The sequence below is a fragment of the Mesoplodon mirus genome, assembly GCF_964341445.2.
Source record: "Mesoplodon mirus genome assembly, chromosome: 4".
NCBI classification, from domain to species: domain Eukaryota; kingdom Metazoa; phylum Chordata; class Mammalia; order Artiodactyla; family Ziphiidae; genus Mesoplodon; species Mesoplodon mirus.
Genome location: NC_138979.1, coordinates 15,659,676 through 15,684,922, shown reverse-complemented (window position 1 = coordinate 15,684,922; position 25,247 = coordinate 15,659,676). Strand labels below are relative to the sequence as shown.

At 34.3% G+C, this 25,247-nt stretch overlaps 1 protein-coding gene across 1 annotated transcript in view; it reads left to right on the top strand.

Annotated features, from left to right (window-relative positions):
* The window catches only part of MALRD1 (MAM and LDL receptor class A domain containing 1), a gene marked incomplete at both ends in the record, with an annotated part of 598,196 nt that overhangs the window by 453,251 nt on the left and 119,698 nt on the right, over positions 1-25,247 (top strand). Inside the window, one exon of the mRNA XM_082619568.1 lies at positions 23,148-23,349. Coding sequence (XP_082475694.1) covers positions 23,148-23,349 — 202 coding nt within the window. The remainder of the gene's footprint in view (positions 1-23,147; positions 23,350-25,247) is intronic.

Here is a 25,247-nt window from a genome sequence, read left to right as displayed (position 1 = left end):
ATGTGGAGAAATAGATAGCCATTGCTATCAATATACAATTATAAAGAGCATTTTGGAAATTAAAAGCTTTATAATTTTTATACTACCTACCAAAATGTTCTACATCTATAAATATTTATAAAGAAATAAAGATAGATATGCATGATGTTTTATTTATAAGGTTCTTCATCTCACTGTTGTTTATAGTAGGAAATATTTGAAACCACCTGTATGTCAAATATTAAGAATTGGTGAAATATAGTGCATTCACTCTTACAATGAAATACTATGGAGAAATTAATTCTGTGAATGAATAATTAATGATAAAGAGAAGTATTTATGATTCATTAATAACCAAAGTAACCAAATTAACAAATATGTATTTTAGAATGTCATATAAAAATATATCTAATTTTGTATATGTTAACATATGAATATCTATATCTATATATTAATTTAATAAATATCTGTATCTGTGTGTGTATATATATATATATATGAAAAATATATGGAAGGATAGACACTAAAATGGTAAAAGTAATTACCTCTAGACGGTGAAATGAAAAGATTTTTTTCATTACTTTTATTTATTTTATAATTTTTCTACATTAAACATGTATTACCTTTCTAATGAGAAAAATATATATTTCTAAAGGGTCTTCATGTTTGAAAAGGTTGAAAGACACTGCTCTAGGATATGCCATAAATAAGTGACTTCTTGAGTTAATAAATAGCAAATACAATTCTGGAGCATATGGTAGATTATAACTGTGCTAATCTGAAACTATTTCTTACAATGATTACATAAATCCTTTAGAAAGGATATGGCAAAGAAAATACCTACAGTGAAGTTTCATGATAGAGCATCTATGAGGCCATAAAAATAACAAGGTATTCCTAAAAGAGATTTCAAATTGCAGATTGTGTGAGAATGCTTTCTTGTCAGCACAAATTTTATAAAATTGTATTAAGTGCTATGTATTCCTTGCCCTTCTGTGCTCTGTTCTGTACCCCAGAGAACTACACTTTCCCTAGTCCTTTGCTGTCTGCACTCCTGAATAAGTTTGGCCAATGGAAGGTACTGGCCAAAGATCTGAGGGCAGGAAGAGGAGACAAGCCTTCCTCCTCTCTCTGTCTCTCTCCCTCTCCTTCTCTCTCTCTCTCTCTGTCTCTATATCTGTCTCTGTCTCTGTCTCTCTGGCTGAGTTTCTGCTGCATCTCATCTGTGACTCAGTTCCCCAAGAGAGTCCCTGCTTCCCTGGCTCTGGCTCCCACCAAGGATGCCTGCCAAATGCTATCTTCTTCCAGCAACTTAGCTTCACTACTCCCTCCCTTTGACCCTCTAGTTTTCGAGTTGGACACATCTTCCTGTACATACTAATCTAGAGGTTGCCTCATAATTTCCTTAGTAGTTTCTCATCTCTTCCATAAACTTTGTACCCATTCCCTATATTAAAGGTCCTCTATTTGAAACATGTTAGTTTATATTTTCTAACTCAGCCCTGTCTAATTGCCCACCCCAATGAAAACACAAATCTTTTGAAGACATTAACTGATAAAACAATGAAAAATTTTGAGTGAGCTTCATTCAGTTTAAACTTGTCCTCCTTACATTAACTTATTAGAAGCTTACTGTTTAGTAGGGGGGACAGAAAACAAATTTAAGAAACACAAATAGGAAAACTTCAATTTGTGATACAATACTCTGGAGCAAAGTAAACTGTTTTCTGTTACAAATAATTACTCATGGCCTGGTGAGAGAGTTATTTTATATTGAATGGTAAGAAAGTCTCTCTGAAAAATATGAAGTTTGAATTTAGATTTGAAAAACCAGAAAGATCCATTCTTGTGAATAACTGAAGTAAGAACGTTCTAGGCAGAGGAAACAAGCTAATGGAAAAGCTCAAAAATGGGAGGTATCTGAAGGCCAGTATAGCTGGCACAAAATAAGCAACAGAGCAAGAGACGCTAAGAGATAGGTAGGAACCAGCTCCTTCAGGGCCTTGTAAGGATGGTAAAGAGATTAGATTTTATTGTAAGAATCACGGGAAGTCATTGGAGAGTCTCTTAGCTTAGCCTGCTATAACAAATTAACATGGACTAGATCACTCAAACAACAGAAGTTTATGTCTCACAGTTCTGGAGGTTGAGGAGTTCAAGATCAAGATATGGGCCAATTTGGACCCTGTTGTGAACCCTCTTCCTGACTTTTCACTGTGTGCTCACCTGTCAGAAGGAGATCATCTCTCTGTGTCTCTTCTTATAAGGACACTAATCTCATTCACAGGGACCTCACTCTCATGAGCTAATAACCTCCCAAAGACCCTAACTCCCAAAACCAAAACATTGGGAATTAGGGTTTCAACATATGAATTTGAGGAGACTCATTAAGTCCATAGCAGAGAGTTTAAAATTGAGGGATAATAACACCTCAATTGAAAATTTAGAAGATCTGTCCGGCTGCTGAGGGGAAAAAGGACAGGACCTGGAGGTAGGAGGAGGCCAGAAAGTGGCAGTGAAACAGGGAGACAAGTTAGAAGATTTCCAGGGGTCTCTGGCAGAGAAGATATGGCTTTGTTTAAAGTGGAGTATAAGGATAAACTGGAAAACAATTGCTACAAATAATGAACATGACTTAGATCTTCACTGGCATATTAAGATTATTTTCTAAATAAAGCACACTTTAATTTTATTAGTATATTAGTGAAGGACATCATATAAAGCTAGTGCAGTCAAAGAAGACATACAGTTGATGAGATCAAAGTGAAATTCAATTATGATGTCCCTATTACTTTTTAGGGTAAAAAACCAAACAATTCAGTTTTATCCCAGCCTGTAAAGTAGAGTGCTGCATGATGGAGGAAATGTTTTACGGGAACTGGAAAGCCTGGTAGTATAATAAGTGAATAATATTCAGGATAGTGAAAGAATAATATTCAGAATAATAAGATATCTATACAGGCATCAGTATCCCTTGATTCACAGGCTCACAAATTATGGAACAATGTTAATACATACTTTATTTTCTAGGTCAGTTTCTTTCTGTCTTTCAATTACCTACCTACATATTAAATTAAAAGCACTCTTTAAAATGGTTCTGGTCTCTTTATGATTCACATTGCCAAAAGAGCCCTAAGTGAAACCAAATTAATTTCCCATGAGATTATTTAGTTTCAGTAGTTCATCTTTCTAGCTTCTAGCTTGTTCCGATATTTAATGCTAGCTCAGGTGAGTTTTTTAATATCTATGGAAAGAGGTAAAGTTTGACACAGGACAAGAGAATGTCTCTGCAAATGACTAATATCCTTTTATTACTCCAGACTCATTTTTTAAAGATACAAAAAGGAAGTGAACTTTTATAATTAATACTTTTCATAATAGTTTTTGTAATTTATAGAAATTTCTAATTGCTCAGGAGGGAAAAAATGAACTATTTCCTAAAACTTCTTTCAGTGTTAACAGATGGGTTAATATATCTAAATGGGCTTCTAGAAGGCTATTGTTCATATATCAGAACAGTTAGCCTCCAGGTTGAAGTGGTCTTTATTTTAAAGTTGAGTTTTAGAGCTACATGATTTCTGCTAAAACCTATGGAATTTAGCATGTAAATATTCCATTAGGGAAGCCATTATTGAGGCTTCTGCTTTGTTTTGTTTTAATGTGATATTTAGGAAGATAGTAAGATCAGAGAAGAAAAAAGCTGAGAATAATATCGGAGGGTTACTGTATGCCATACACTGAAGTCGTTTACATGTATTGATTCATCTAATCCTCACACCTTCCATGAGGCAAGTAATGACATTACCTACATTTTAACAGATGAGGAAAATGAGATACAGAAAGCTTCAGGAACTTGTTCAAGGTCACAGAGTTATTTATGAAATGGCTCCAGCATGTGCTTTTAATTACTATGCTTACTGCCTCTCAGAACTAGATGGGTTTTTTATGGCGTATTTTATTTTCCATATTTTATTATTCAAAATCATCTTATATTTCCTACCAATAGTTACTGAAATCTGGTTCTTTAAAAGGTGCTTTGCATATTTCCGGTTCTACATATTGTAGTTTTCAGTATAAATTTGATTTGAATTACAAATGTAACAAAAAACAAAAAAAATTGGTGTAAAAGCTGTTTAAGTCGTCCTCCTAAATGTGCTCCCTAAATGTGCAGTGTGTGTAAGGTGGTGTGGGAGATGCTTTCGGTATTTCTTTTTCCTATAATTGACTGTGGGACATACCATTTAATCCTTTTGTGCTGCTGCTTTTGATGATTAGCTTGTGAATGAGCCGTTCACCACGGATAAGAGCTACCAGACTACATCCTCTTTGTCAAACTGATCCAGGCCTCCTCTGGTCAGTTTCGGAGTCCTCTTGGGTTTGTCATTAGAACTATAGCTGTCCTTTTAGAAGAGTTGGACCTTTCAGGGGCCCATTTTCTAGGATAAATGCAGGAGGAACTTCTGTTTATTCCCTGTGATACTTCCAGGCACATGAACTTCAGAATGGGAAGTTTAGCAGAGAAGGAAAAGAGTCTCACTTCAATTCAGCCTTGTTTCTTAAATGCAGGATGACCTTGGGCCCTCTGGGGGATGCTGCAGAGGCACAGTGCGTCCTTCTGGAAAGGACCTCTGATACATCAATCAGCAACTACCCTTATCACTATATATAATAGTATAATCAGAAATAATTAAATAATGAATCAATGAAATATTGTGTATGAACAGTTCCTAGTTAAAAAAGGAAATGCATTTTAGATTTACATGCATTTAATCAGGGCACTAGGTTACCACTTAGTGCAATGAAGTAATAATTTACAAAATGGTAACCTGTGTTAAGGACTTGCCCCAAAGGTTCTGGTTATTACCGTGAGATGTTACCACATAGATGAGGACCTGGTCCATTTCTTAATTATCACTAGTGCTCTAGAAATTCTTCCAGTGATATGTTGAGTAAAAAGAGAAAGGAGAAAAATGTTAAGTTTCAAAAAGGAAAAAATATATTTTAAAGAGTTGAATATGTACTTGTATTCATATAGAAATATGTATACAAAATTAAATAGATACTAGTTTGTATGGCATATGCTTAAGACAATTTACACATCAGATTTTTTGTTTAATCCTTTTCTTTATTATTAGTGCTTAATTTAACAATGCATTTTTTATGATGTTATGTTATTGCAAAAGTTGTTGAGAGGCTCTATCAGTATTTGGTCAATAATTTTATTCCTTTTTTATATGCATTTTAACTGTCCCAGACTAACCAGTTCTCTCTCATTCCTGTCACATGTTAAACCTCATGGGCATTATTTCCACAGGTGGTGGTACACTGCTTATCAAAGGCAGCTTTTGAGAACAACATTAGATAGTGTTTAAAAGCAGAAACAATAATATATGCAGATATCCCCAGGCATAAAATGTTGGAGGTGTGTGTAGGAGTCACCGAGCATACTTAGCAAATTTCTGCCCTCTAAACAGACTTGTGGAAGCTCTAGATTATACCCTACATTTGAGCATTTCATACTAATTTAGCATAAACATGGCTAGTAATGTACTAGAGCAGTAATTCTCAACATGTCACACACACTGCTGTGTTGCAGTCATTTGTAAGATGTGACATAGGTAATACGCAAGAACAGTAGTTAAAATGAACCCAAGTACTTTTTAGTGATTTCCTCCCTTTTTGAGTATAGAGATTCAAGATTCTTCCTGTATTATATCAGTGTGCTGTATTTAATCTGACAGGTCTTATTGAATAGAAGAGAAGAAAGGTAAGGTTGTATCTGATGTGTCAGGCATTTTGTCAAGCAGTTTGCATGACCCTCAGGACCATGTGATGAGGGACACCAAGGAGAGTGCGTCAAACACAACATATCATCCATCACATAGTGAGAATCATGAGCTTATGTTAACCACTTAGCAAAGGTGGGCACACAGACCTTGACAGCAAAGATACTTGGGTAGGACAGATATAGGGAACGATGCTGACATGTGCTGTGTATCTTTTATTGTAGATAATAGAAATATAAACCTCAGGATGGTAAAAAACGTTGCTTCAAGTTTCTATTAAAGTATAAATTATCAGGCTGGGATGGCACTACATGAAATGCAAAGGGTGACACTCAGAAGGAGCTAATCGAATATGACCTTCAAATTAGACTTTCCCTTTAGAGTATAATAAAAGCAGGAAAAGAAAAGTGACCTCAAGTTGAAGAGTTATGCTGCTAAAAATTAAAAACAAGTCACCATTTTAGGACAGAGAGATGGGAATTTGCAAAAGAAGGTATTTCTTACCCCTGCCTACAAGCAGGCTAAGTGCAAAGTCACCTTGAGAAAGAACCAAAAGTCAGCTTCGCTTAGAAGTCTGGGTCCCAAGCTGAATATTGCTTCTTAAAAAAAAAAAAAAAAAAGAACAAAACAAAACAAAAAATTTAACAGATTCATAGTTAAAGCAGCTTTTCTTTTACATTTTTATTTTGTGAAATCTGTCAGTCTCTATTTTCTTTATAGATTTTGGCCTTAATACTTTGCTTAGGAAGCCCTTTCCTCTCATAAAATAAAATATTCTCATTTTTTTAAGTTATCTCATAATTTTGATTTTTTAGATTTAACTAATTCATCCACTTATAATTGATTTTGCATGTGTATGATGAGAAGTTAGAAATTCATGATTTTCTTTCCAAATAGGAAGCTCGTTCTTCCAACATCACTGATTCAGTACTCTGTCCTCCCCCTGTTGATTTGACATGCTTTCATAATATGTTAAGTTCATATACGCATTTGTAAATTTTCTACAGATGTATGAAAGAATGGTTGTTTCTTCATTGGATGCAAAGATAGATGCACAGAGAGATGATAGAAACACAGAGATAAATTCAATCATAATCCTGTACATCCTTACTCACTCTTATCTACTTAATTTGTCAATTTAGGGAAAAAGGGTATTTTAAGTTCCTCCAGTATAAAGTCTCAGTTTGTCTTTCTGTTCTTATTGGTCTCAGCCCTTATATTTCAAAGCCATATGGTTGAATGCATGAAGATTCAAGACAGTTATAGGTGCTCAAGGAATTATAACTTTTATGAATATTAAGTACCTCCTTTGTATTTTCCTGAAATCTCATTTTGTCTGTTAATAATATGGACATTCTTACCATTTAAAAAATAAATGCCCTGGGCATATATACACTACCAAACATAAAATAGATAGCTAGTGGGAAGCAGCCATATAGCACAGGGAGATCAGCTCAGTGCTTTGTGACCACCTAGAGGGGTGGGATAGGGAGGGTGGGAGTGAGGGAGATGCAAGAGGGAAGAGATATGGGGATATACGTATATGTATAGCTGATTCACTTTGTTATAAAGCAGAAACTAACACACCATTGTAAAGCAATTATACTCCAATAAAGATGTTAAAAAAATAAAAAGAAATAAATGCCTTAACATCTTACTCATCCCTTTATTTTCAACAATCCCATGACTCTTGACTTTAGTTATGTCAGTTATAAACAGCATATGGCTGGATTATTTTTTTCCGTAATCTGAGCTTCTGGGTTTTTTAAAATAAATCAATTCAGTCCTTTCACATATGTACAAAACGTTTTTCGTGTGTGTTTTCTATTAGTCTTTTTCTTGTTTCATTATTTTCCCCTTTACCTCTGCCTTTAATTTGTGATTGTATTTCCTTTATTCCTCCTTATTCCCAGTGTTTGTAAGTTTTAATTGCTGTATCTTTTTTCTAAAGTGGACATTTAATTTTTAGTAAATCTATTCAAAATATTTATCCATTTTTATTGAAAATTAATTGCATACTTCTAACCTATCTACCCCTCAAATAAAAGAAGACCTTTGGCAAAATTTTACTGACCTGGCTCATCCTCCCAAACAGCTCTATGACTTACTAAAATTTGTTGGAACATTAGATTCATGGTGTAAATAATTCATCTACTCCCCTGGCAATCGTATTCTTTAAAATGCCTTAGACCTCACCGGTATATAATTATCAAGTAAGACTATATGTTTTACAGTTACCTTTGCTCACTACTCTTTACTAATTCCTCTGCAGTCCACTATATTGGGTTCTTTTTGTTTGACATGTATATCAGTTTGCTCAGGGCTGCCATAACAACATATCACAAACTGGGTAGCTTAAACAGGAGACATTTATTTTCTCACAGTTCTGGAAACTGGTGGTCCAAGATCAAGGAGTTGGCAGTTTTGATTTCTTCTGAGTCCTCTTTCCTTTGCTTGCAGATGTTTGCTTTCTCACCATGTCCTGGTCTTTCCTCTACGTGGGTGCATTTTTAATATTTGCTCCAGTGTACAAATTTCCTCTTCTTATGAGGACACCAGCAAGATTGGATTAGGGTTCACCTTAAAGGCCTCCTTTTAATTTAATTACCTCTTTAAAAGCTCTATCTCTAAATACAGTCACATTTTAAAGTACTGGGGTTTAGGGTTCAACATATGAACTTTGGAGGGTCACATGCAGCCCATAGCATGTTTTATTCATAGGTATTTCAGAAACAGTGCGTGGCTGGTAAGCTTTTTGAGTTCCTGATTGGCTGAAAGAAACATATCATGGATCTATACTGGAAAGATAGTTTGGGTATGAACTTCTAGGTTCAAAATTATTTTTCCTTAAGTAATTGAAGGCACTCCTGCATTGTATTCTAATGTCCAGTGTCTATCTGACATGTAGAAGACAGCTGTCTGACTGATTATTTCTCCTCCAGGATTTTCACATGTCCTACTTTTCTCACAGGAAGTGGGTAAAATATTCTTTTAATCCTTGGTGTTGATAAATTCTCCTGGGAATTTGATGGGCTCTCATCATTTTTCACCTCTGGGAGGTTTTCATCTGTAATTTATTTAATTATTTCCTTCTAAAGACATCTATTAGACTGATGTGGAAACTTCTGGATCTATCCTTGCTATCCCCTACCATATATTCTCAAAATTTTCATCTCTTGGTCCTCAGACACTGTGGTCTTGGGAGGATCACTTGGTTTAGTTTTCCAGTTCACTTTGTGAAATTTAATCTGTATCGATTCTGCTATGCAGTTCATCTCTGGGGGCTTTGCTTTAGCAATCATTTTGTTAATTTCCAAGATCTCTGAATGCTTCTTTTTCATATTAGTTTGTTCTATTTTATAGATATGATGGACACTTGAATCTCTCAAGGGAATTAATTACATTTCTTTATATATTTCCCCATTTATTCTATTAGCAGTTGTTCTCATGGTGTTCAGTACTGGTCTCAATTTAATTCCTGTCTTTCAGAATTTTCCTCAACTCTCAGGTTACTTACTATTGGTTTTCTATTCATATATGTGGATGAGTCTAGATTGGATAATATTACTATGTGTATTTTATTGCATCAGACCTAGCAGTGAATGTGCATTCTAATTCAAGATCTCCAGTTTTATTGCTCTGGTGTAAAGAAGGAGATGCATTTTCTAGTGGACTTACATTTCTGATGTACTTCTGGCTTGTTTATTTGTTGAGGGAGGTACAAGTACTTTGTGGCAGTCACAAGGCCACCACCTCACTTCTTTGGTCTCAGTGCCCTTTCATGAAAACTCCTGTGTCAGATCTCCCACGCCAGCAGTATTTATCCACCCTGTGTGTCCTAAGTATGAATGCCTGCATCAGTAACTCCTAACATATGGACTGATCTGGCTTTTTATGGAGTTCTTTGATTAATTATGAGCTAGTGACACATGCATAGCTTCTTCTCTATGCTGTCCACCTCTTAGAGTTATTCCAGAATTCCACTGGGAACAGTCACTTTTTTGTTGGTCTTTTTTTCACCTGTAGATGTTTGCGAGTTCCTTAGTTTTGTTTATGTAATTTCAACCAACAGTTTCCATTTGGTTTAAAACTTCCAGAAAGTCCTTACTATTTTTGTATGTTGGTAGATGTGCTCCTAATTTTCCTGTGCTTCTGTGGATTTCTTTCAGTATTTTTCCTGTCTTTGCAGTGGAACATTCTTGAGGTATATAAGTAAACATATGTTTTCAGTTAATCATCAGAACCAGGAACCATTTTTCCAAATATTTACAATTTTGCAGAATACACTAAAAAAAGTAAACTCTCCTTTTTTTTTTTTTTTTTTTTTTTTTTTTGCTATTTTACAGTCTAAAATTTCCTTCATTTTGAGAGAAGGTGTTTTGAAGGCATTTTGGTAGTCTGTACAGTGATTAGTTGGGAGAAAAATCATGGAGGTATCAGGCTAACACTGAATGCTACACAGGTCATTCTACTGTTGAGAAACATTTGGTTGGTGCTTTATTTCTGATTACTCCTAAATAGTCTGTCTCTTTCAAAGAATGTGAAGTTAATGTTGTAGAGCTAAATACAAGTCAGCCACTTCAATTTCCACATGCATAGTAGCTGTAATTTTTCTCAGCTCTTCTTCCTCTGATACAGCCAGTGATGTTTTTTTGCAAACAAGTGATGTTCAGGAAAGGCAGTCAACTGGAAACCTATGTCCTAGACCCAACTTTCTAAGTTGCTAATGACTAGAAACTTAGAGAGTTTCTAAAGCTCCCTGGTTCTCATTCCCCTTATTTACAAGCACCCTAGTGATGCATGTGTAAAAAATCTGAAAAACCTGAAATTGTGCCCTGAAATCATTTTTTTAAATCCCACGAATGTGTCAGCTCGTTATGGTGAAATTGCCTAGTTAACTTTCTTATTAATATGACTCATCCCACTATATTAACTCTTTTTTTCTGAATGGATGATATGTGATATGTAATAGCAAGCTCTTGAATAATAATAAAAAGGAAATGTATTTAGTCTTGATACTTACTTTATATACATTATTTTAATTTAAACCTAATAACAGATGTATCAGGAAGATATCAATATTTCTTCTATTTAACAAAAGAGAAATAAAAGCTTGAAAAGATTACATAATTTAGCTTAAGACATCCAGTTAGTATTGGCAGAGCCAGGATTAGAATCTGGGTCCTAGCCCCAGACCATAACACTGTTCAGCCTTCTTAGTTATAGGGAGGTAAAACCCTGAAGGAAAGTTTTATGCTTTTTAAATATGATAGAGGGACCAGAAATTCCTCCTTTTACCGCAAATATTCACCAGCCAATTTGTCTGGTCCTTTATAGTTTGAACAGGGTTTTCATGTCAGTGAACTCATTTAATTTGCTCTGAGATGTTACAGAACGAACTGGATTCCCTTTTTCCCATCTCCAATGAGAAAGGCAAAGAAAAAAAGAGTGATCTATTTCCTCAGCCTTTAGGGGCAGAGCTGAAATGTAGATTGTTCTGCAGTTCAAATTCTGATTGTTCTAAGGTGTTTTTTTTTTAAATCATCCATTCTCCTACTTACCTATGGTGTATTTTTAAATTTTAAGACAGCATAGCTTATTTATAACTCACTGACCGCCTAACCCAGAAAGAAAATTGTGGTGATGTTTTAGTGCAAACAAGGAACTATTTGTAAAAAATAGTGATTAAGGTATTGCTAGCTCTCACGGCAGTACCTGAATAATCCTGATTTTTATAAGTAGATACGTTTTCTTTATCAGATAAAATGATGAATTTGCCAAGGTAGAACTTGTGCAGTGAGAAGCAATGAGAATGCTGCTTCTACTTCCACCACTGGTCAGCGAGTTACTTGGTCTCTAGTCCCTGTAAAGTTTTTGACTAGACGATCTCCAAGATCCTGTCCAACTCCAAAGTTCTTAAATCTTTAGCTTTTTCATTCTTTAGCCAATGTTTACTGAGCCCCTATTATGTACCTGGCAGTGTTCAAGGCATACATAAATAAACAAAACAGACAACTCCCTACTCCCTTAAAATTTATGTCATAATGAGGAAACTGCCATTAAACAGCAGGAAATGAGATCAGTGAGTAAGCTGAGTAGTCTTTTTCAAGACTCTGTGACAAACTAAAGCAGTGTAAGAGGATTAGTCGGGCTGGGTATGGTCAGAGTGAGCCACTTTAAGGGTGTAAGCTTAGAGAAAACGCTTGAAGGAGGTGAGGCTGTGAGCCATGCAGATATGGGGCCCAGAGTGGGAGAACAGACAGAGAGAAAAAAACAGTACAAAGACCCAAGTCAGGAGTGTTCGTGGGGTTTAGGGAGATGGACAAAGGAGTCTTGTGGCTAGAGCACAGGGAGGGAGGAGAGAGTAAGAAGACACAGAGGAAGGGGAATGGGGAGAGGTCTTGAAAAAACTTTTATACCATTGGAAGGACATTTTTATTACCTTTGTTGTGGAACCCAGTTCTAGAAAGTTGCTATTACTGAGTTCTTAAGTGCCTCCTTTGATAGCTTAATATACCTGGTACTCTGATAATTCTTGCCTCTGATCAGGCAAAGGAGCTTGGTCTTAAAGAGGGTGTTGGGAAAAGGAGCTGACATTGGCAAGCTTAGAGGTGATGTGCCACCTGACTTTTTTAAATGTCCAAAGTTGGAAATAGAATGTGTGATGGAAAGAGGGTAGGGAGGAAAGAGAGGGTGAGTAAATATGTTTAGAAGACCAAGTGACCATTTGAATAATTGCTTTAATTGGCATTGAAATGGATGAGGCAATTGTGTTTTTCCAACAGAATAGGCAATTGAGTGAATCAAAGCAAATCAGGAAAATTCCACACTAGCTCTGTCATTCTCTACTGTGTATATTTTGGGTTTTTAAAAATATTCTTTAGATTCATAGACTTTATTTCTTTTAGCAGTTTTAGGTTTACAGAAAAATTGAACAGAATGCCCAGACGGTTCCTGTATACAGTACCCACTCTCATTACCCCCAGCTCCAAGTTTTCGCTATTATTAACATCTTGCGTTACTCTAGTATATTTGTTACAGTCAATGAGCCAATATTAGCTCTTTATTATTAATTAAAGTCCATAGTTTCCATTAAGGTTCATTCTTCATGCTGTACATTCCATGGGTTTTCACAAATGTATAATGATGTGTACCCACAGTTTCATACAGAATAGTTTCACTGCCCTAAAATTCCCCTGTGCTCAATCTATTCATCCTTCCCTACCTCTCCCACATTTCTGGTAACCATTGATCATTTTTTACTGTGTCCACAGTTTTATCTTTTCCAGAAATTCATATAGTTAAAATCATACAGTCTGTAGCCATTTTAGATTGGCTTCTTTCACTTAAAGATATGCGTTTATCCATGTCTTTTTTGTGGCTTGATAGCTCACTTCTCTTTTATCACTGAATAAGACTCCAGTGTATGGATGTACCAAAATTTAACTATTCATCTGTTGAAAACCCTGTTGGTTGCTTCCAAGTTTTGACAATTATAAATAAAGCTGCGATACACATTAATATGGAGGTTTTTGTGTGGATATAAGTTTTCAAATCCTTTGGGTAAATATCAAGGAGTGCAATTGCTGGATCATGTGGTAAGGATGTGTGTAGTTTTGTGAGAAACTGCCAAACTGTGTTCTAGAGTGGCTGTACCAGTTTGCATTTACACCATCAATGAAAAAGTATTCCAGTTGCTCCTTGAGAAAATTTGGTATTTTCAGTGAGTTGGATTTTAGCCATTCTAATATGTGTTATAATTGTTTTAATTTGTATTTCTCTGATGATGTATGACGTTGAACATTTTATCCTATGCCTATTTGCCACCTGTATTGCTTCTTTAGTGAGGTATCTGTTGGACATTTTGTGTATTTTTAAATTGGGTTGATTGTTTTCTTATTTTTGAGTTTTAAAAGTACTTTGTGTATTTTGTAGTAGTCCTTTATCAGCTATGTGTTTTAAGATATTTTCTCCAATTTCTGGGTCATCTTTTCATACCCATAACAGTGTCTTTCACCAAGCAGAAGCTTTTAATTTCATTGAGGTCCAATTACCAATTTTTTTATTCATGATTCATGATTTTGGTTTTCTATCTAAAAAGTCATTGCAAAACTCAAGATCACCTGTAGTTTCTTTTATGTTATCTTCTAGATGTTTTACAGTTTACAGTTGACATCTAGGTCTGTGAATCATTTCAAGTTAATTTTGGTGAAACATGGATGCTCTGAATCTAGATTCACTTTTCTGCACGTGGATCTAGTTGTTCTAATACCATTTGTTGAAAACACTAACCTTCCTCAGTGAATTGCCTTTGTTCCTTTGCCAAAGATCAGTTGACCATATTTATGTGGGTCTATTTGGGGCTCTATAGTCAGTTCCTTTGATCAATTTGTCTATTCTTTCACTAATACCACACTGTCTTAATTAATGTACCTCTATAGAAAGTCTTGCAGTCAGGTAGTGTCAGTCCTCTGACTTTGTTCTTCTCCTCCAATACTGTGTTGGCTATTCTAAGTATTTTGACTTTCCTTATAAACTTTGGAATGAATTTGTCAATAGCCCTGAAATAACTTGCTGAGATTTTGGCTGGGATTGAATTCAATCTATATATCAAGTAGGGAAGAACTTACATCTGGACAACATTGAGTCTTCCTCATGGAATATCATCCATTTACTTAGTTTTTTCATCAGTTTTGTAGTGTTCTTCATATAGACCATGTACTTTATTGTTACATTTACATTTCTTTTTTCAACTCTAATATAAATGGTGTTATGTTTTTAATTTCAAATCCAACTGTTCATTGCTGGAATATGTGAAAATAATTGACTTTTGTACATTAACCTTGTATCCTACAACCTTGCTATAATTGCTTATTAGCTTCAGGAGTTTTTTCATTGTTGTTGCATCTTTGAAATTTTCTACATAGACAGTCATGTCACTTGCAAACAAAGACATTTTTATTTCTTTATAATCAATATACCTCTTATTTCCTTTTCTTCTCTTATTGCATTATGTCGGTTTTCCAGTACAGTGTTTAATAGAAGCAGTGAAAGCAGACATCCTTCTTTGCTCATAATCTGAACAGGAAAGTCTCCAGTTTCTCACCATATACCAGGCAAAAGTGATTTAAAGAACTCCAATTTCAGACACATATTGAAAAAAATATATATTTAACTTTAAATATATTGAAAAAGAAGCTTATAAGTATCTAAGTTGGATAGCACAAATTAACTACTATGGTAAGACTGTAAGACTGAGCTAAGATTTTTCTGCTGTACGCAAAACAATGCCTGGTACTCAACCAAAACTCAATAAATATTTAGTAACTGAATGAATGAAATGGTAAATGAATGTGTGATGACAATGAAAACCAGGACTCAGAACATAAAACATCTATGTTCTTCATTAAAAAATAAAAATAAAAACTGGTGACATAAAAATAAGAATGAGATTAGCTATAGGTTCTTTGTAGGATGTTCTTTACAAGTTGAGGAAGTTCCCCTCTATTCCTAGCTTCTTAAGAGTTGTTATGAATGGATGTTAAAATTTGTCATATGATTTCTCTGCATCTATTGATAAAATTTTATGATTTTTCTTCTTTAGCTTGCTGATATGATAGATTACATTAATCGATTTTCTCATGTTTACCAACTTAACATACCTGAAATAAATTCTACCTCATGGTTGTGTATAATTCATTTATACATTGTTGGATTCATTTTGGTAATATTTTGTAGAGGATTTTTGCATTTATGTTCATGGAAGATATTGGCCTATAGTTTCCCTTTCTAGTAGTCTCTTTGTCTGATTTTGGTATTAGGGTAAAGCTGGTCTCATGGAATGAATTTGGAAATGTTTCCTCTGCTTCTATTTCCTGGATACAACTGTAGAGAGTTGATACCATTTCTTCCTTAAAATTTTGGTAGAATTCACCATCAAACCCATCTGGGCTTATTGCTTTCTCTTTTGGAATGTTTATTAATGATTGATTCAATTTCATTAATAGATAAAGGCCTATTCACATTATCTGTTTTTCTTGTGTGAGTTTTCATAGATGTGCTTTTCAAGGAATTGATCAATTTCATCTAGATTATCAAATTTGTGGGCATGGAGTTGTTAATAATTAATAACCCTTTATTATTCTTTCAGGGGATCAGTGATGATGGCTACTCTTTCATTTCAGATATTTATATTTGTATCTTTTCTCTTTTTTTCCTTGGGTAACCTAGCTAGAAGTTTATCAGTTTTACTATTCCCTTCCAAGGACCAGTTTAAATTATTGATTTTAGATCTTTCTTACTTTCTACTTTATGAATTTAATTCTGTGAAATTTCCCTGTAAACATGGCTTCACTATCCCACAAACTTTGATTAATTATATTTCCATTTTCATTTGGTTTGAAATACTTTTAGTGTTTCTTGTGACTCCTTCTTTAACCCATGTTTTATTGAGAAGCGTGTTGTATAATCTCAAAAGTATTTGGCCTTTTTCTTCAGCTATTTTCCTGTTACTTATTTCTAGTTAAACTCCACTGTGATCTGAAAGGATACATTGTATTATTCTATTCTTCTAAATTTGCTATAGTGTGTTTTATGACCCAGATGTCTTCAATCTTGGTGAGTGTTCCCTATGAGTCTGAGAAGAATGTGTATTCTGCTGTTTCTGGATGACGTAGTCTACCAATGAATTAGATCCAGTTGATTGATGTTATTCAGTTCAACTATGCCCTTACTGATTTAATGCCTCCCACTCTGTCAGTTACTTATAGAGGGATGTTGAAGTCTTCAACTGTAAAAGTGGATTCATCTACTTCTCCTTGTGGTTGTACCACTTTTCAAGTTGTACAGTCTCAAGTATTTGATGTTCTGTTGTTGGGTGCATACACATTCGGGATTGTTGTCTTCTTAGAGAATTGACCACTTTCTCATTGTGTAATGCCCTCTTCATCCATAATAGTTTTCTTTCTCCGAAGTCTGTTTTGCCCAAAATTAATATAGCTTTTCCAGCTTTCTGTTCATTAGTATTAGCATGGTATATCTTTCTCCATCCCGTTACTTCTAATCTACCTGTGTCTTTATATTTAACTAAAGTTTCTTATGGACAATACATAGTTGAGTCTTGTTTTTTAATCTACTCTGAGAACCTCTGTCTTTTAATTGGTATATTTAGAAAACAGACATTTAAATTGATTATTGATAGTTGAGTCAATACCTAGCATATCTGTTACTGTTTTACATTTGTTAACTTTGTTCTTTTTGTGTGAATGTGTCTTATACTCTTTTTTTGCCTCCTTTGTTTTAAATGAGCATTTTTTATGAGTCCTTTTTTCTCTTCTCTTAGCATGTCTTCTTTTTAAACCCTTTTTATTGTTTGCCCATGAGTTTGCAACATGCATTTACTAATAATCCAAGTCCACTTTCAAATAACACTATACCACTTCATGAGTAGTGCAAGTACACAGTATTCTCAATTCCTCCCTCCCTTCCCTTATAATGTGCTGCCATACATTTCACTTGCCCAAAAGCTAAAATCACAGAATACATTCTTGTTACTATTATTTTGACTAAACTATTATCTGTTACATCAATTAATAATAAGAAAAGTAAAATATTTTATTTACCTTTATTTATTCCTCTCTAACACTCTTCTTTTTTTTATGTAATCTGATTTTCTGACCATATAATTTTCCTTTTCTCTAAGGAATTTCTTTTAACTTTACTTGCAAGACTGATCTACTAGCAAAAAATTTCCTCAGTTTTTATTTGTCTGAGAAAATCTTTCTTTCTCCTTTATTTTGAAGGATAATTTCCCTGGATATGGAATTCCAGGTTGGAGTTTTTCTTTCGTCACTCTAAATATTTTGTTTCACTGTCTTCTTGTTGGCAAGTTTTCTGAAGAGAAGTCTGATGTAATTCTTATCCTTGCTGCTCTATAAGTTGTTTTCTCCCTCGTTTTCTCCCTCTGGCTTCTTTCATTAGATAGATTCTCTCTAACCTTTGATTCTCTGAAGTTTGAATATCATGTGCCTCAGTGTAGACAAATTCTAGTGCTGGTATTTATCATGTTGATGTTCTCAGATCTTCCAGGATCCATGGTTTGTTGTCTATCATTAAGTTTGGGAAAATATCATTTATTATCACTTTAAATATTTTTTCTGTTCTTTCTTTCTTTCCCTACTGGTATTCACATTATGCATGTTATACCTTTTATAACCATTCCACAATTCTTGGATAATCTGTTCCATTCTTTTGTTTGTTTGTTTTCTGCATTTCAGATTTGGAATTGTCTATTGACGTATTTTCAAGCTCACTGATTCTCTCCTCTGCTGTGTCCAGTCTGTTGATGAACCCATCAAAAGAATGCTTCATTTCTGTTAGAGTGTTTTTTTTTTTTATTTCTAGCATTTCCTTTTGATTCTTTTCTTAGAGTTTCCAGTTCTCTGCTTACATTGTCCATCTGTTCTTCCATGTTGTCCACTTTTTCCATTAGAGCCCTTAGCTTATTAATCATACTTGTATTAAATTTCCTGTCTGATAATTTCAACATCTCCACCATACCTAAATCTGGTTTTGATGCTTAGTCTGTGCCTTGACAGCCTGACATGATATACTGGGTAAAAATTAGGGCTTTAGTATGAGGTTTTATGTTCATCTGGCTAGAGGTTAAGCTGTGTTTGCTGTTTGCTCTAACTGTAGGATCAGCGCTCTAATTTTCCCTTTTGTCCTTGTTTTTGTCTCCTCTGCTGTCTTTGGGTTTCCAGAGAGATTTCTTCCTAAATAAGGTCTACAATGTACTGTTCTTTAAGTTGAATCCCCGTATTATTACATAGAAGCCCTACGTATATGTTGGTAAGTTGTGGGGTGAGAGAAAGCTCTCTGTAGGGCTATGATTAATTCTCAGTCTTTTAGTGAGTCCTTTACTACCCCTGAGTTTTATTCTTTATAATTTCCCCTCGTATTTTTACTTTTTTCACTCCTTAGGTAATACAGGAAGACTAGAGGGAGCTGATTTGGTAATTTCCCCCTGCATGGAAAACTACCAGGGGCTGGAGTTGGGTATTTTCTTTTCCCCAATTCGGTTAGGCTCTGATGAACCTAGTCAGTTAAGCTCTTTTAAAATAATTTGTCTTGCGGGTAGGCCTTGCTGAGAAGAACAGAATGCTCTAGGTATATTTCTGGGTATATTTTCCCCTCCTACTGCCAAAAAATTGAGGGAAATTTTTCTGTGATTTTTCCCTGTGAGGACCTGATAGGACTCCTGGAGATCTAACTCACAAAAGTTTGGAGATCCTCCCCACTGCCCCCTGCCACCCAAGACTTTTTAACTTTCAAACTTGTCCACAGTGAGTCTCCAGCAACTCATCAACTACAATTTAGGCTTTTTGACCTCATTACTGGTCCCCACAGGGGTTTCTGTCCCTTGGTTTCTGCTTTAGTAAGTTGTGATTCTCAGCATCTGCCTGTCTCTCTCTCCAGTTTTGGAGGCAGCAGTTATGATGGCTCTGTGACCTCAATTCACTGAAGAATTTAAGAAGAGTTGTTGATTTTCAGTTTATTCAGCTTTTCTCTTGTTGTGAGGACTAGACTAACAATTTCCAAGCTCCTTACATTGCTGTCCTGGAGACTAGAGTTCTGTGCTGTACACATGTAATGAATTGTTTAACCTCTGTCTACATTTCTAACCCCAGATCTGTAAAGGGAAGTTAATAGTCTTACCCTACATCTACACGTGTGGTAGTGTTCATATAACATAACATATGTGAATGTTCTAAATTTTATTAATATGAGCAATATTATTGTTATATCTATCCTTTATTAAATGAATGTAAAGCCTATAACCTCCCTTTTGGGGGAAATTTCCCTTTTCATTACTTTTGATTATTTTCTTTCCTCTCATATAAAATTTGAGTGTTTTCTAATGAAACCATGAGAAATTGTGCACTGCTAAGGATTAAGCACAGTTCAGTTCACTGCTTTGCCCTATCTGTAGTGATTAAAGAGCAAACACCTAGCAGAACAGCTGAGAGTAACTGAGGGCCAAGTAGAGCCAAGGTTTCCTCTCACTGATGCATTTTACACCCTAACTTTAATGAGCTAAGTATGTGATGAAATGGATAAATGTTTCCATTATCTAAAAGTGTCCATTCAGAGTCTCTAAATCAGCACTGGGACGTGCCTTCAATGTTTCAGGAACCTCGAGACTGACTAGTTGCAGGAGAGGAACTTTAGGAAAAGCTACTGATAGAGTTCTTTTAATTCTTTACCTGGACAACGTACATACATGGATACTGTTGAGGAAGCTGGTCTCTAAGAGCCATACTCTTCTGGAATTTAATCATCATCACCCATATTTTCTATTACCTGTTGCTGAGTGTTTTCCTCCAGAGGAATGTTCATTCTAAATAAATGCTGAGGAGTTGCTTTCTCAAATCCTTGACATAAATTTAACTGGTTAATGTTATAATATTTGTATTTAAATGGTATAATATTATTTTATTCTGACTATCTATGTTTTTGATTTAGCAAATGTTTTTGATTTAAGTTTTTCCTACCCTACATTATAAGCTTGGATTATAATATCACCTTTGAATATAATATAAACTTAATTATAATATCAATATATAAACTTCATTATATCTTTATATATTCTTTGAATACATTTTGCTTTTATAATAAGAATCATGGTAACAATGGTTCTTTTACAGTATATAATGTTAACTAACAATTATTATATTAATGGTGAGTGTTCAACCAAAATGTAGAATATCAAAATAGAAGTAACCAGATTATTTATCTAGCAGTTGATTTTTAGAAAGCTATTTCAAATAATGTTATTATTGCAACATGAATTGCTTTTCAGTAAAATTTGTGTAATAAAATACAAAATTAGGAACAAATGAATTTAGAATTAATTAGTTTTGAAGACATTAGCCACTTTAATTTTTCAAAGTGATAGTTGTTTAAAAGTTTTTTAAAATAATACTTTGCTGAGCATTATCATATACATACACACAAAAAAAGTGTCAGGAGACAGTGAGTATTATTTCTGTTGAAAGGCAAAAAATACATACCATAATTTTAGTCTTTAGTGGGTGTCCCATTGGCTATAAATAAAATCCAGCATTAAAAGGAACCCATAAATGATTCTTCTAGTTTTTCCATTGGCCGTTGTAGCTACAAAAATCACATTACATGACATGCAGTTGTTCAACTTAATACACTGGTTGTTCCATAAATACATATTACTATTGAAACAACTAATGAACTTGTCAAAAAGTTCTGTTGAAATTAAGTAGTGTGTTAGTAAACTCAACCAGAATTAATTTGGACTGTAGTAGGATGAAATAATGGGATAAAAATAGGTTGACATATACTGGAGAGTTAATGCTCATGATGAGAGGGTACAAGAGGGATGGCCAGGAGATGTCATGGTGGGGTTTTGAGAAGTAGAGTAAAAGGAGAATGGAAGGAAAGGGAATTTGTCAAGAGCATGTAGGATTGATTGAAGATTAAAAAGACTGAAAGCAGAGAATAAAATGAAGTGTTAAAACAATAAAAATGATACATTAATAAATAAAATACATGTATGCTAGAGCTTTAGATAAAACCAGAAAAGACTGTGTTATATTTTCATGAAATTTGGTGTTCTGAGATGATTTTCCCAGAAAAATAGTTATAAAATAAATAAAACAAAGCTATTTCTTTTTAAATCTCTGTGACATAATCCAGGATTTATGCAAAAGGAGGGCTCAACTTAGTTTGATTTTGTAGAGTTGTCCTGTTATCAAGGTCAGTCAGAAGTTTCATACATATTTATTTTTAACTTTTAAAAAATGGGGAAAATTTGTATGAATTTGAAAACTAAGTATTCACTAAACCTTGGAGCTGAAGACTCTTTGGGGTGAGTGTTTGCTTATGTGTGAGAAGGGAAACAGTCAACTGACCCAAATTCCTTTCATATTGAATCTCAGCTTATTTTATTTTTCAAGAAATCAAATATGAAAGGTAATTTTTACTTAAGAACTGTCTGCTTTTCAAAATGTTGGTGTTAAAGTCTCACTTTTCAGGTTTCCAAGCTTCAGGCAAGTTTTTCTTTCTTTCTTTTTTTTTTAGTCTGTCATCTTGATTTATTTTTGTTATTATGTTTAATGTCCATTAAGAGTTGGATTTTTGACTTGACCTTAGACTTTTTGTAGTGGTGAACATTGGCAATATGCTTAATTTCTGGTCTGAATTATTTAGTGGTTTTTGGTAAGACTCCTAGAATGTCAATATAGTATCATGTGTAACAGAATGAGTGATATTGTCCTCTCCTTCTAATAGTATAAATTTTGGATAGATTTTTATAGGATAAATTATCTGTAGATAAATTTTGACACTAAGAAAAAAGTGAGGAAGTAAGATTTTTAAGTAAAGGGAAATGTCATTGAAGAAAAAGAATATTGCAATAGAAGAAAATTACTATCCATGAGTTTTCTTTACTCTGAGTCTTATTTTTCCCTTGTAAAAGAAAGGATTGTATAAGTGATTGCTGAAGTAGCTTAAAAGTACATTATATATGTATAATATATATGTATATATTATACATATGTATAGCAACTAGGAAATGGTAATCATAAAATTTTGGTGCAAAAAAATGTAGGAAAGTATCTTTTCAACCTTATTTTTTGTTGTTTAAATAGATTTTTTTGAAGAGCGCTAGGAAATGTCTGTTTTTGTTTTGTTCTGAATTGTTTTTATTGTTTAAAAAAAGATCAGAACTTGTCATGGTGGTTGGTTTCAAAACAAGCCCTATTTCTATTTCTCTTCCTTTTGAATCTGTTAGTCCTTATACTTTAAAAAGTCCTGAATATTGATGTTAGTTAATTCAGGTAGATTTTCTTTCTGTCAAAATATTAAATGTTTTCCACAGATTGGTTTCTGAAATGACTTGTTTACTCTCATATTCATTTACTATGAGGATTTTCTACAGTAACACACCTTAGTCGAGATGGATGAAGTTTTTTTAAATGGTGAAAAATTCTAGTTGTACACCTCCACCAGCTTTTTAGATACTTGAGATAGTTACAGTTTGGGGCCATGTCTAATTTGGTACACAGAAATCGATATGTCAAAACTAAACAAAGGTCTAACTCACCAAAGGAAATATAACATCCATAGTCTCACTTTATAACCACAGCTTGCCTGAGTATAAGCTGGATCTTGCCCACTATGTTATAGAACAGATTGTACATCAAGGATGATTAAAAGTATTATTATTGAGCTGTCGCATTGCTAGATTCCATTCTTTCATCCACAACCTGGAAGCCCATATGCCTCTAACATCGAAACAATGAAGAGTTGATTTTTCTCTGTTTGTTTCTTTTTCTTCCCCATTTTAAGGTGTATATTGTTGAGGAATCTGGACTAAATATCCTGGTGTGGTCAGTGGTTGGCAATAAAAGAACCGGTTGGATGTATGGACATGTACCTCTCTCCAGTAACTGTCCATTTAAGGTGGCATTTGAAGCTGATCTGAGTGGAAAAGATAACATCTTTATTGCCCTTGATGACATCTCCTTTACCCCAGAATGTATATTTGGAGGTAAGCCACCCCTTCAGAAAACAGGATGTGCAAGGATTGTTTTAAATATCTGAATATAGAAGAATGGGTAATTTCTGAGGCATTGCATTTCTTTTCACGTCCAGTCCTACTCATACATTGTAGAAAGAACAGTATGTACTGTCGGAGGTAAAGTTTTTCTCCCCATGAAATTTTATCATGAAATTTTCATATCCTCTAGGCAACAAAATAGCTTAGACTAAAATTCTTTAAGAAACCCAGAGAAAATTTAGTTCCATCAGTATAGCTTTATTGTCTACTTTCTTTATTTCCAAAGGTTCACAACAACTGCACGAGGTAAAGATTCCTCTGTTCACCTGTCATCTTCCAGACTGTCTTTTCCATCCATATTAGCTTTTCCCTTTCCCTGGGCCATTTCCCTTCTGTTTCTACACTACAATCTAGAACTCTTATTCTATTGCATAAAGAAAAAAAAAATCTTGTCAGTAACTTCTTTTCTTAGAAATCATCCCCTTAACTGAAATCTGAATTTCTAATGTTTAAGATGCTTCCACTTAAGTGGCTATTTGTTCTCTTATAAATTCTTCACATTATCAACATTAGAGAGTAGGGTCATTGCCTTTCAGACTATTCCATGCCTCTTTCAAAATTCTGTTCTTACAGCCTTTATTCAAAAATTTCTTCTCTTTTAAAGTCATACATCTAGGTTCTTCTTTTTCTCATGGTTTTCTACTGGATTCTAAATCCTGGGCAACCTCAACCTCCAAGTGAATCAAACTGTGTGAAACATTAGCCTCTTAAATTCTAGTCACTTTCATAAATATTTTTCCTCATTAACCAACTCCCATAGTTATATTCTGAATTTTATCTTCCCCTCTGAAAATTTAGGGTTGAAAAATATAATCTAATCATTATGTCTCCTACTTTTTGAAAAATATTATCTAATCATTATGTCTTCTACATTTATGTCTTCTACTCCTCCTAAACCTGTTTTCCAAAGTAAGTAATAAGAAAAAATACAACTTTAGATTTGCAATGTTTCCTGTTTTTTTCCATAAAACAACCTCTTTATACTTTTCCTCTAATGGTCTCAGATTTAATGATCTAACACCTCAATTCCATTCTTAATCAAGCACTTTGAATTCTGTCCTATTTTTTTTCATTTTAACATAAATTTGGGTCCTAATTATGTGCCAGGAACTCTGCTAAGTACTTTGCAAGTACTAACACATTTATTTATCAGACCATCCCTGTAGAATAGATACAAGTATCTAGCTCATGTTCCGTATAATGGCTTTATCAATCTTTGAAATTGACTTACAGTAGCCGTAGCCATTTGCATTTTCCAAACTGCTACTGGTCATACTCATTGGGACCACTAAAAATTTCAACTTATCACGTTAGCTGGACTCCCAACAGTCCTAGATGCAGGTTTAGGACAATTCCCTGGCACTACTTTTCTACAACAATCCTCAAATCCTCATCTCTTCCTTGAACTTTCTTCACTCTGCCAATGTTCTTATATCCTTGGAACAGAAAATAGAGCCCATTTATAACGAACTTCCTTAATTTTCTCTTTCCCTCCTCCAAATGTGCCTGTATCTGCAACCAAATTATTTTTGTCACCATTTGTCTCAGGAAAAAAACGCTTGAAAAATCCTGCTGAGAAATCTGCTGATAGCCTTATGGAGGTTCTTCTGTATGTGGCAAGTCACTTTGCTCCTGCTGCTTTCAAAATTCTTTCTTTTCTTTGACTCTTAATGATTTAATTATAATGTGTATCTGGGTAGACTTCTTTGAGTTGATCCTGTTTGGGCACTTTTGAGCTTCATGAGTCTGGATTTCTATATCCTTTCCAAGATTTAGTATGTTTTTGGCCATTATTTCTCTAGGTAAACTTTCTGCCTTTTTCTCTTTCT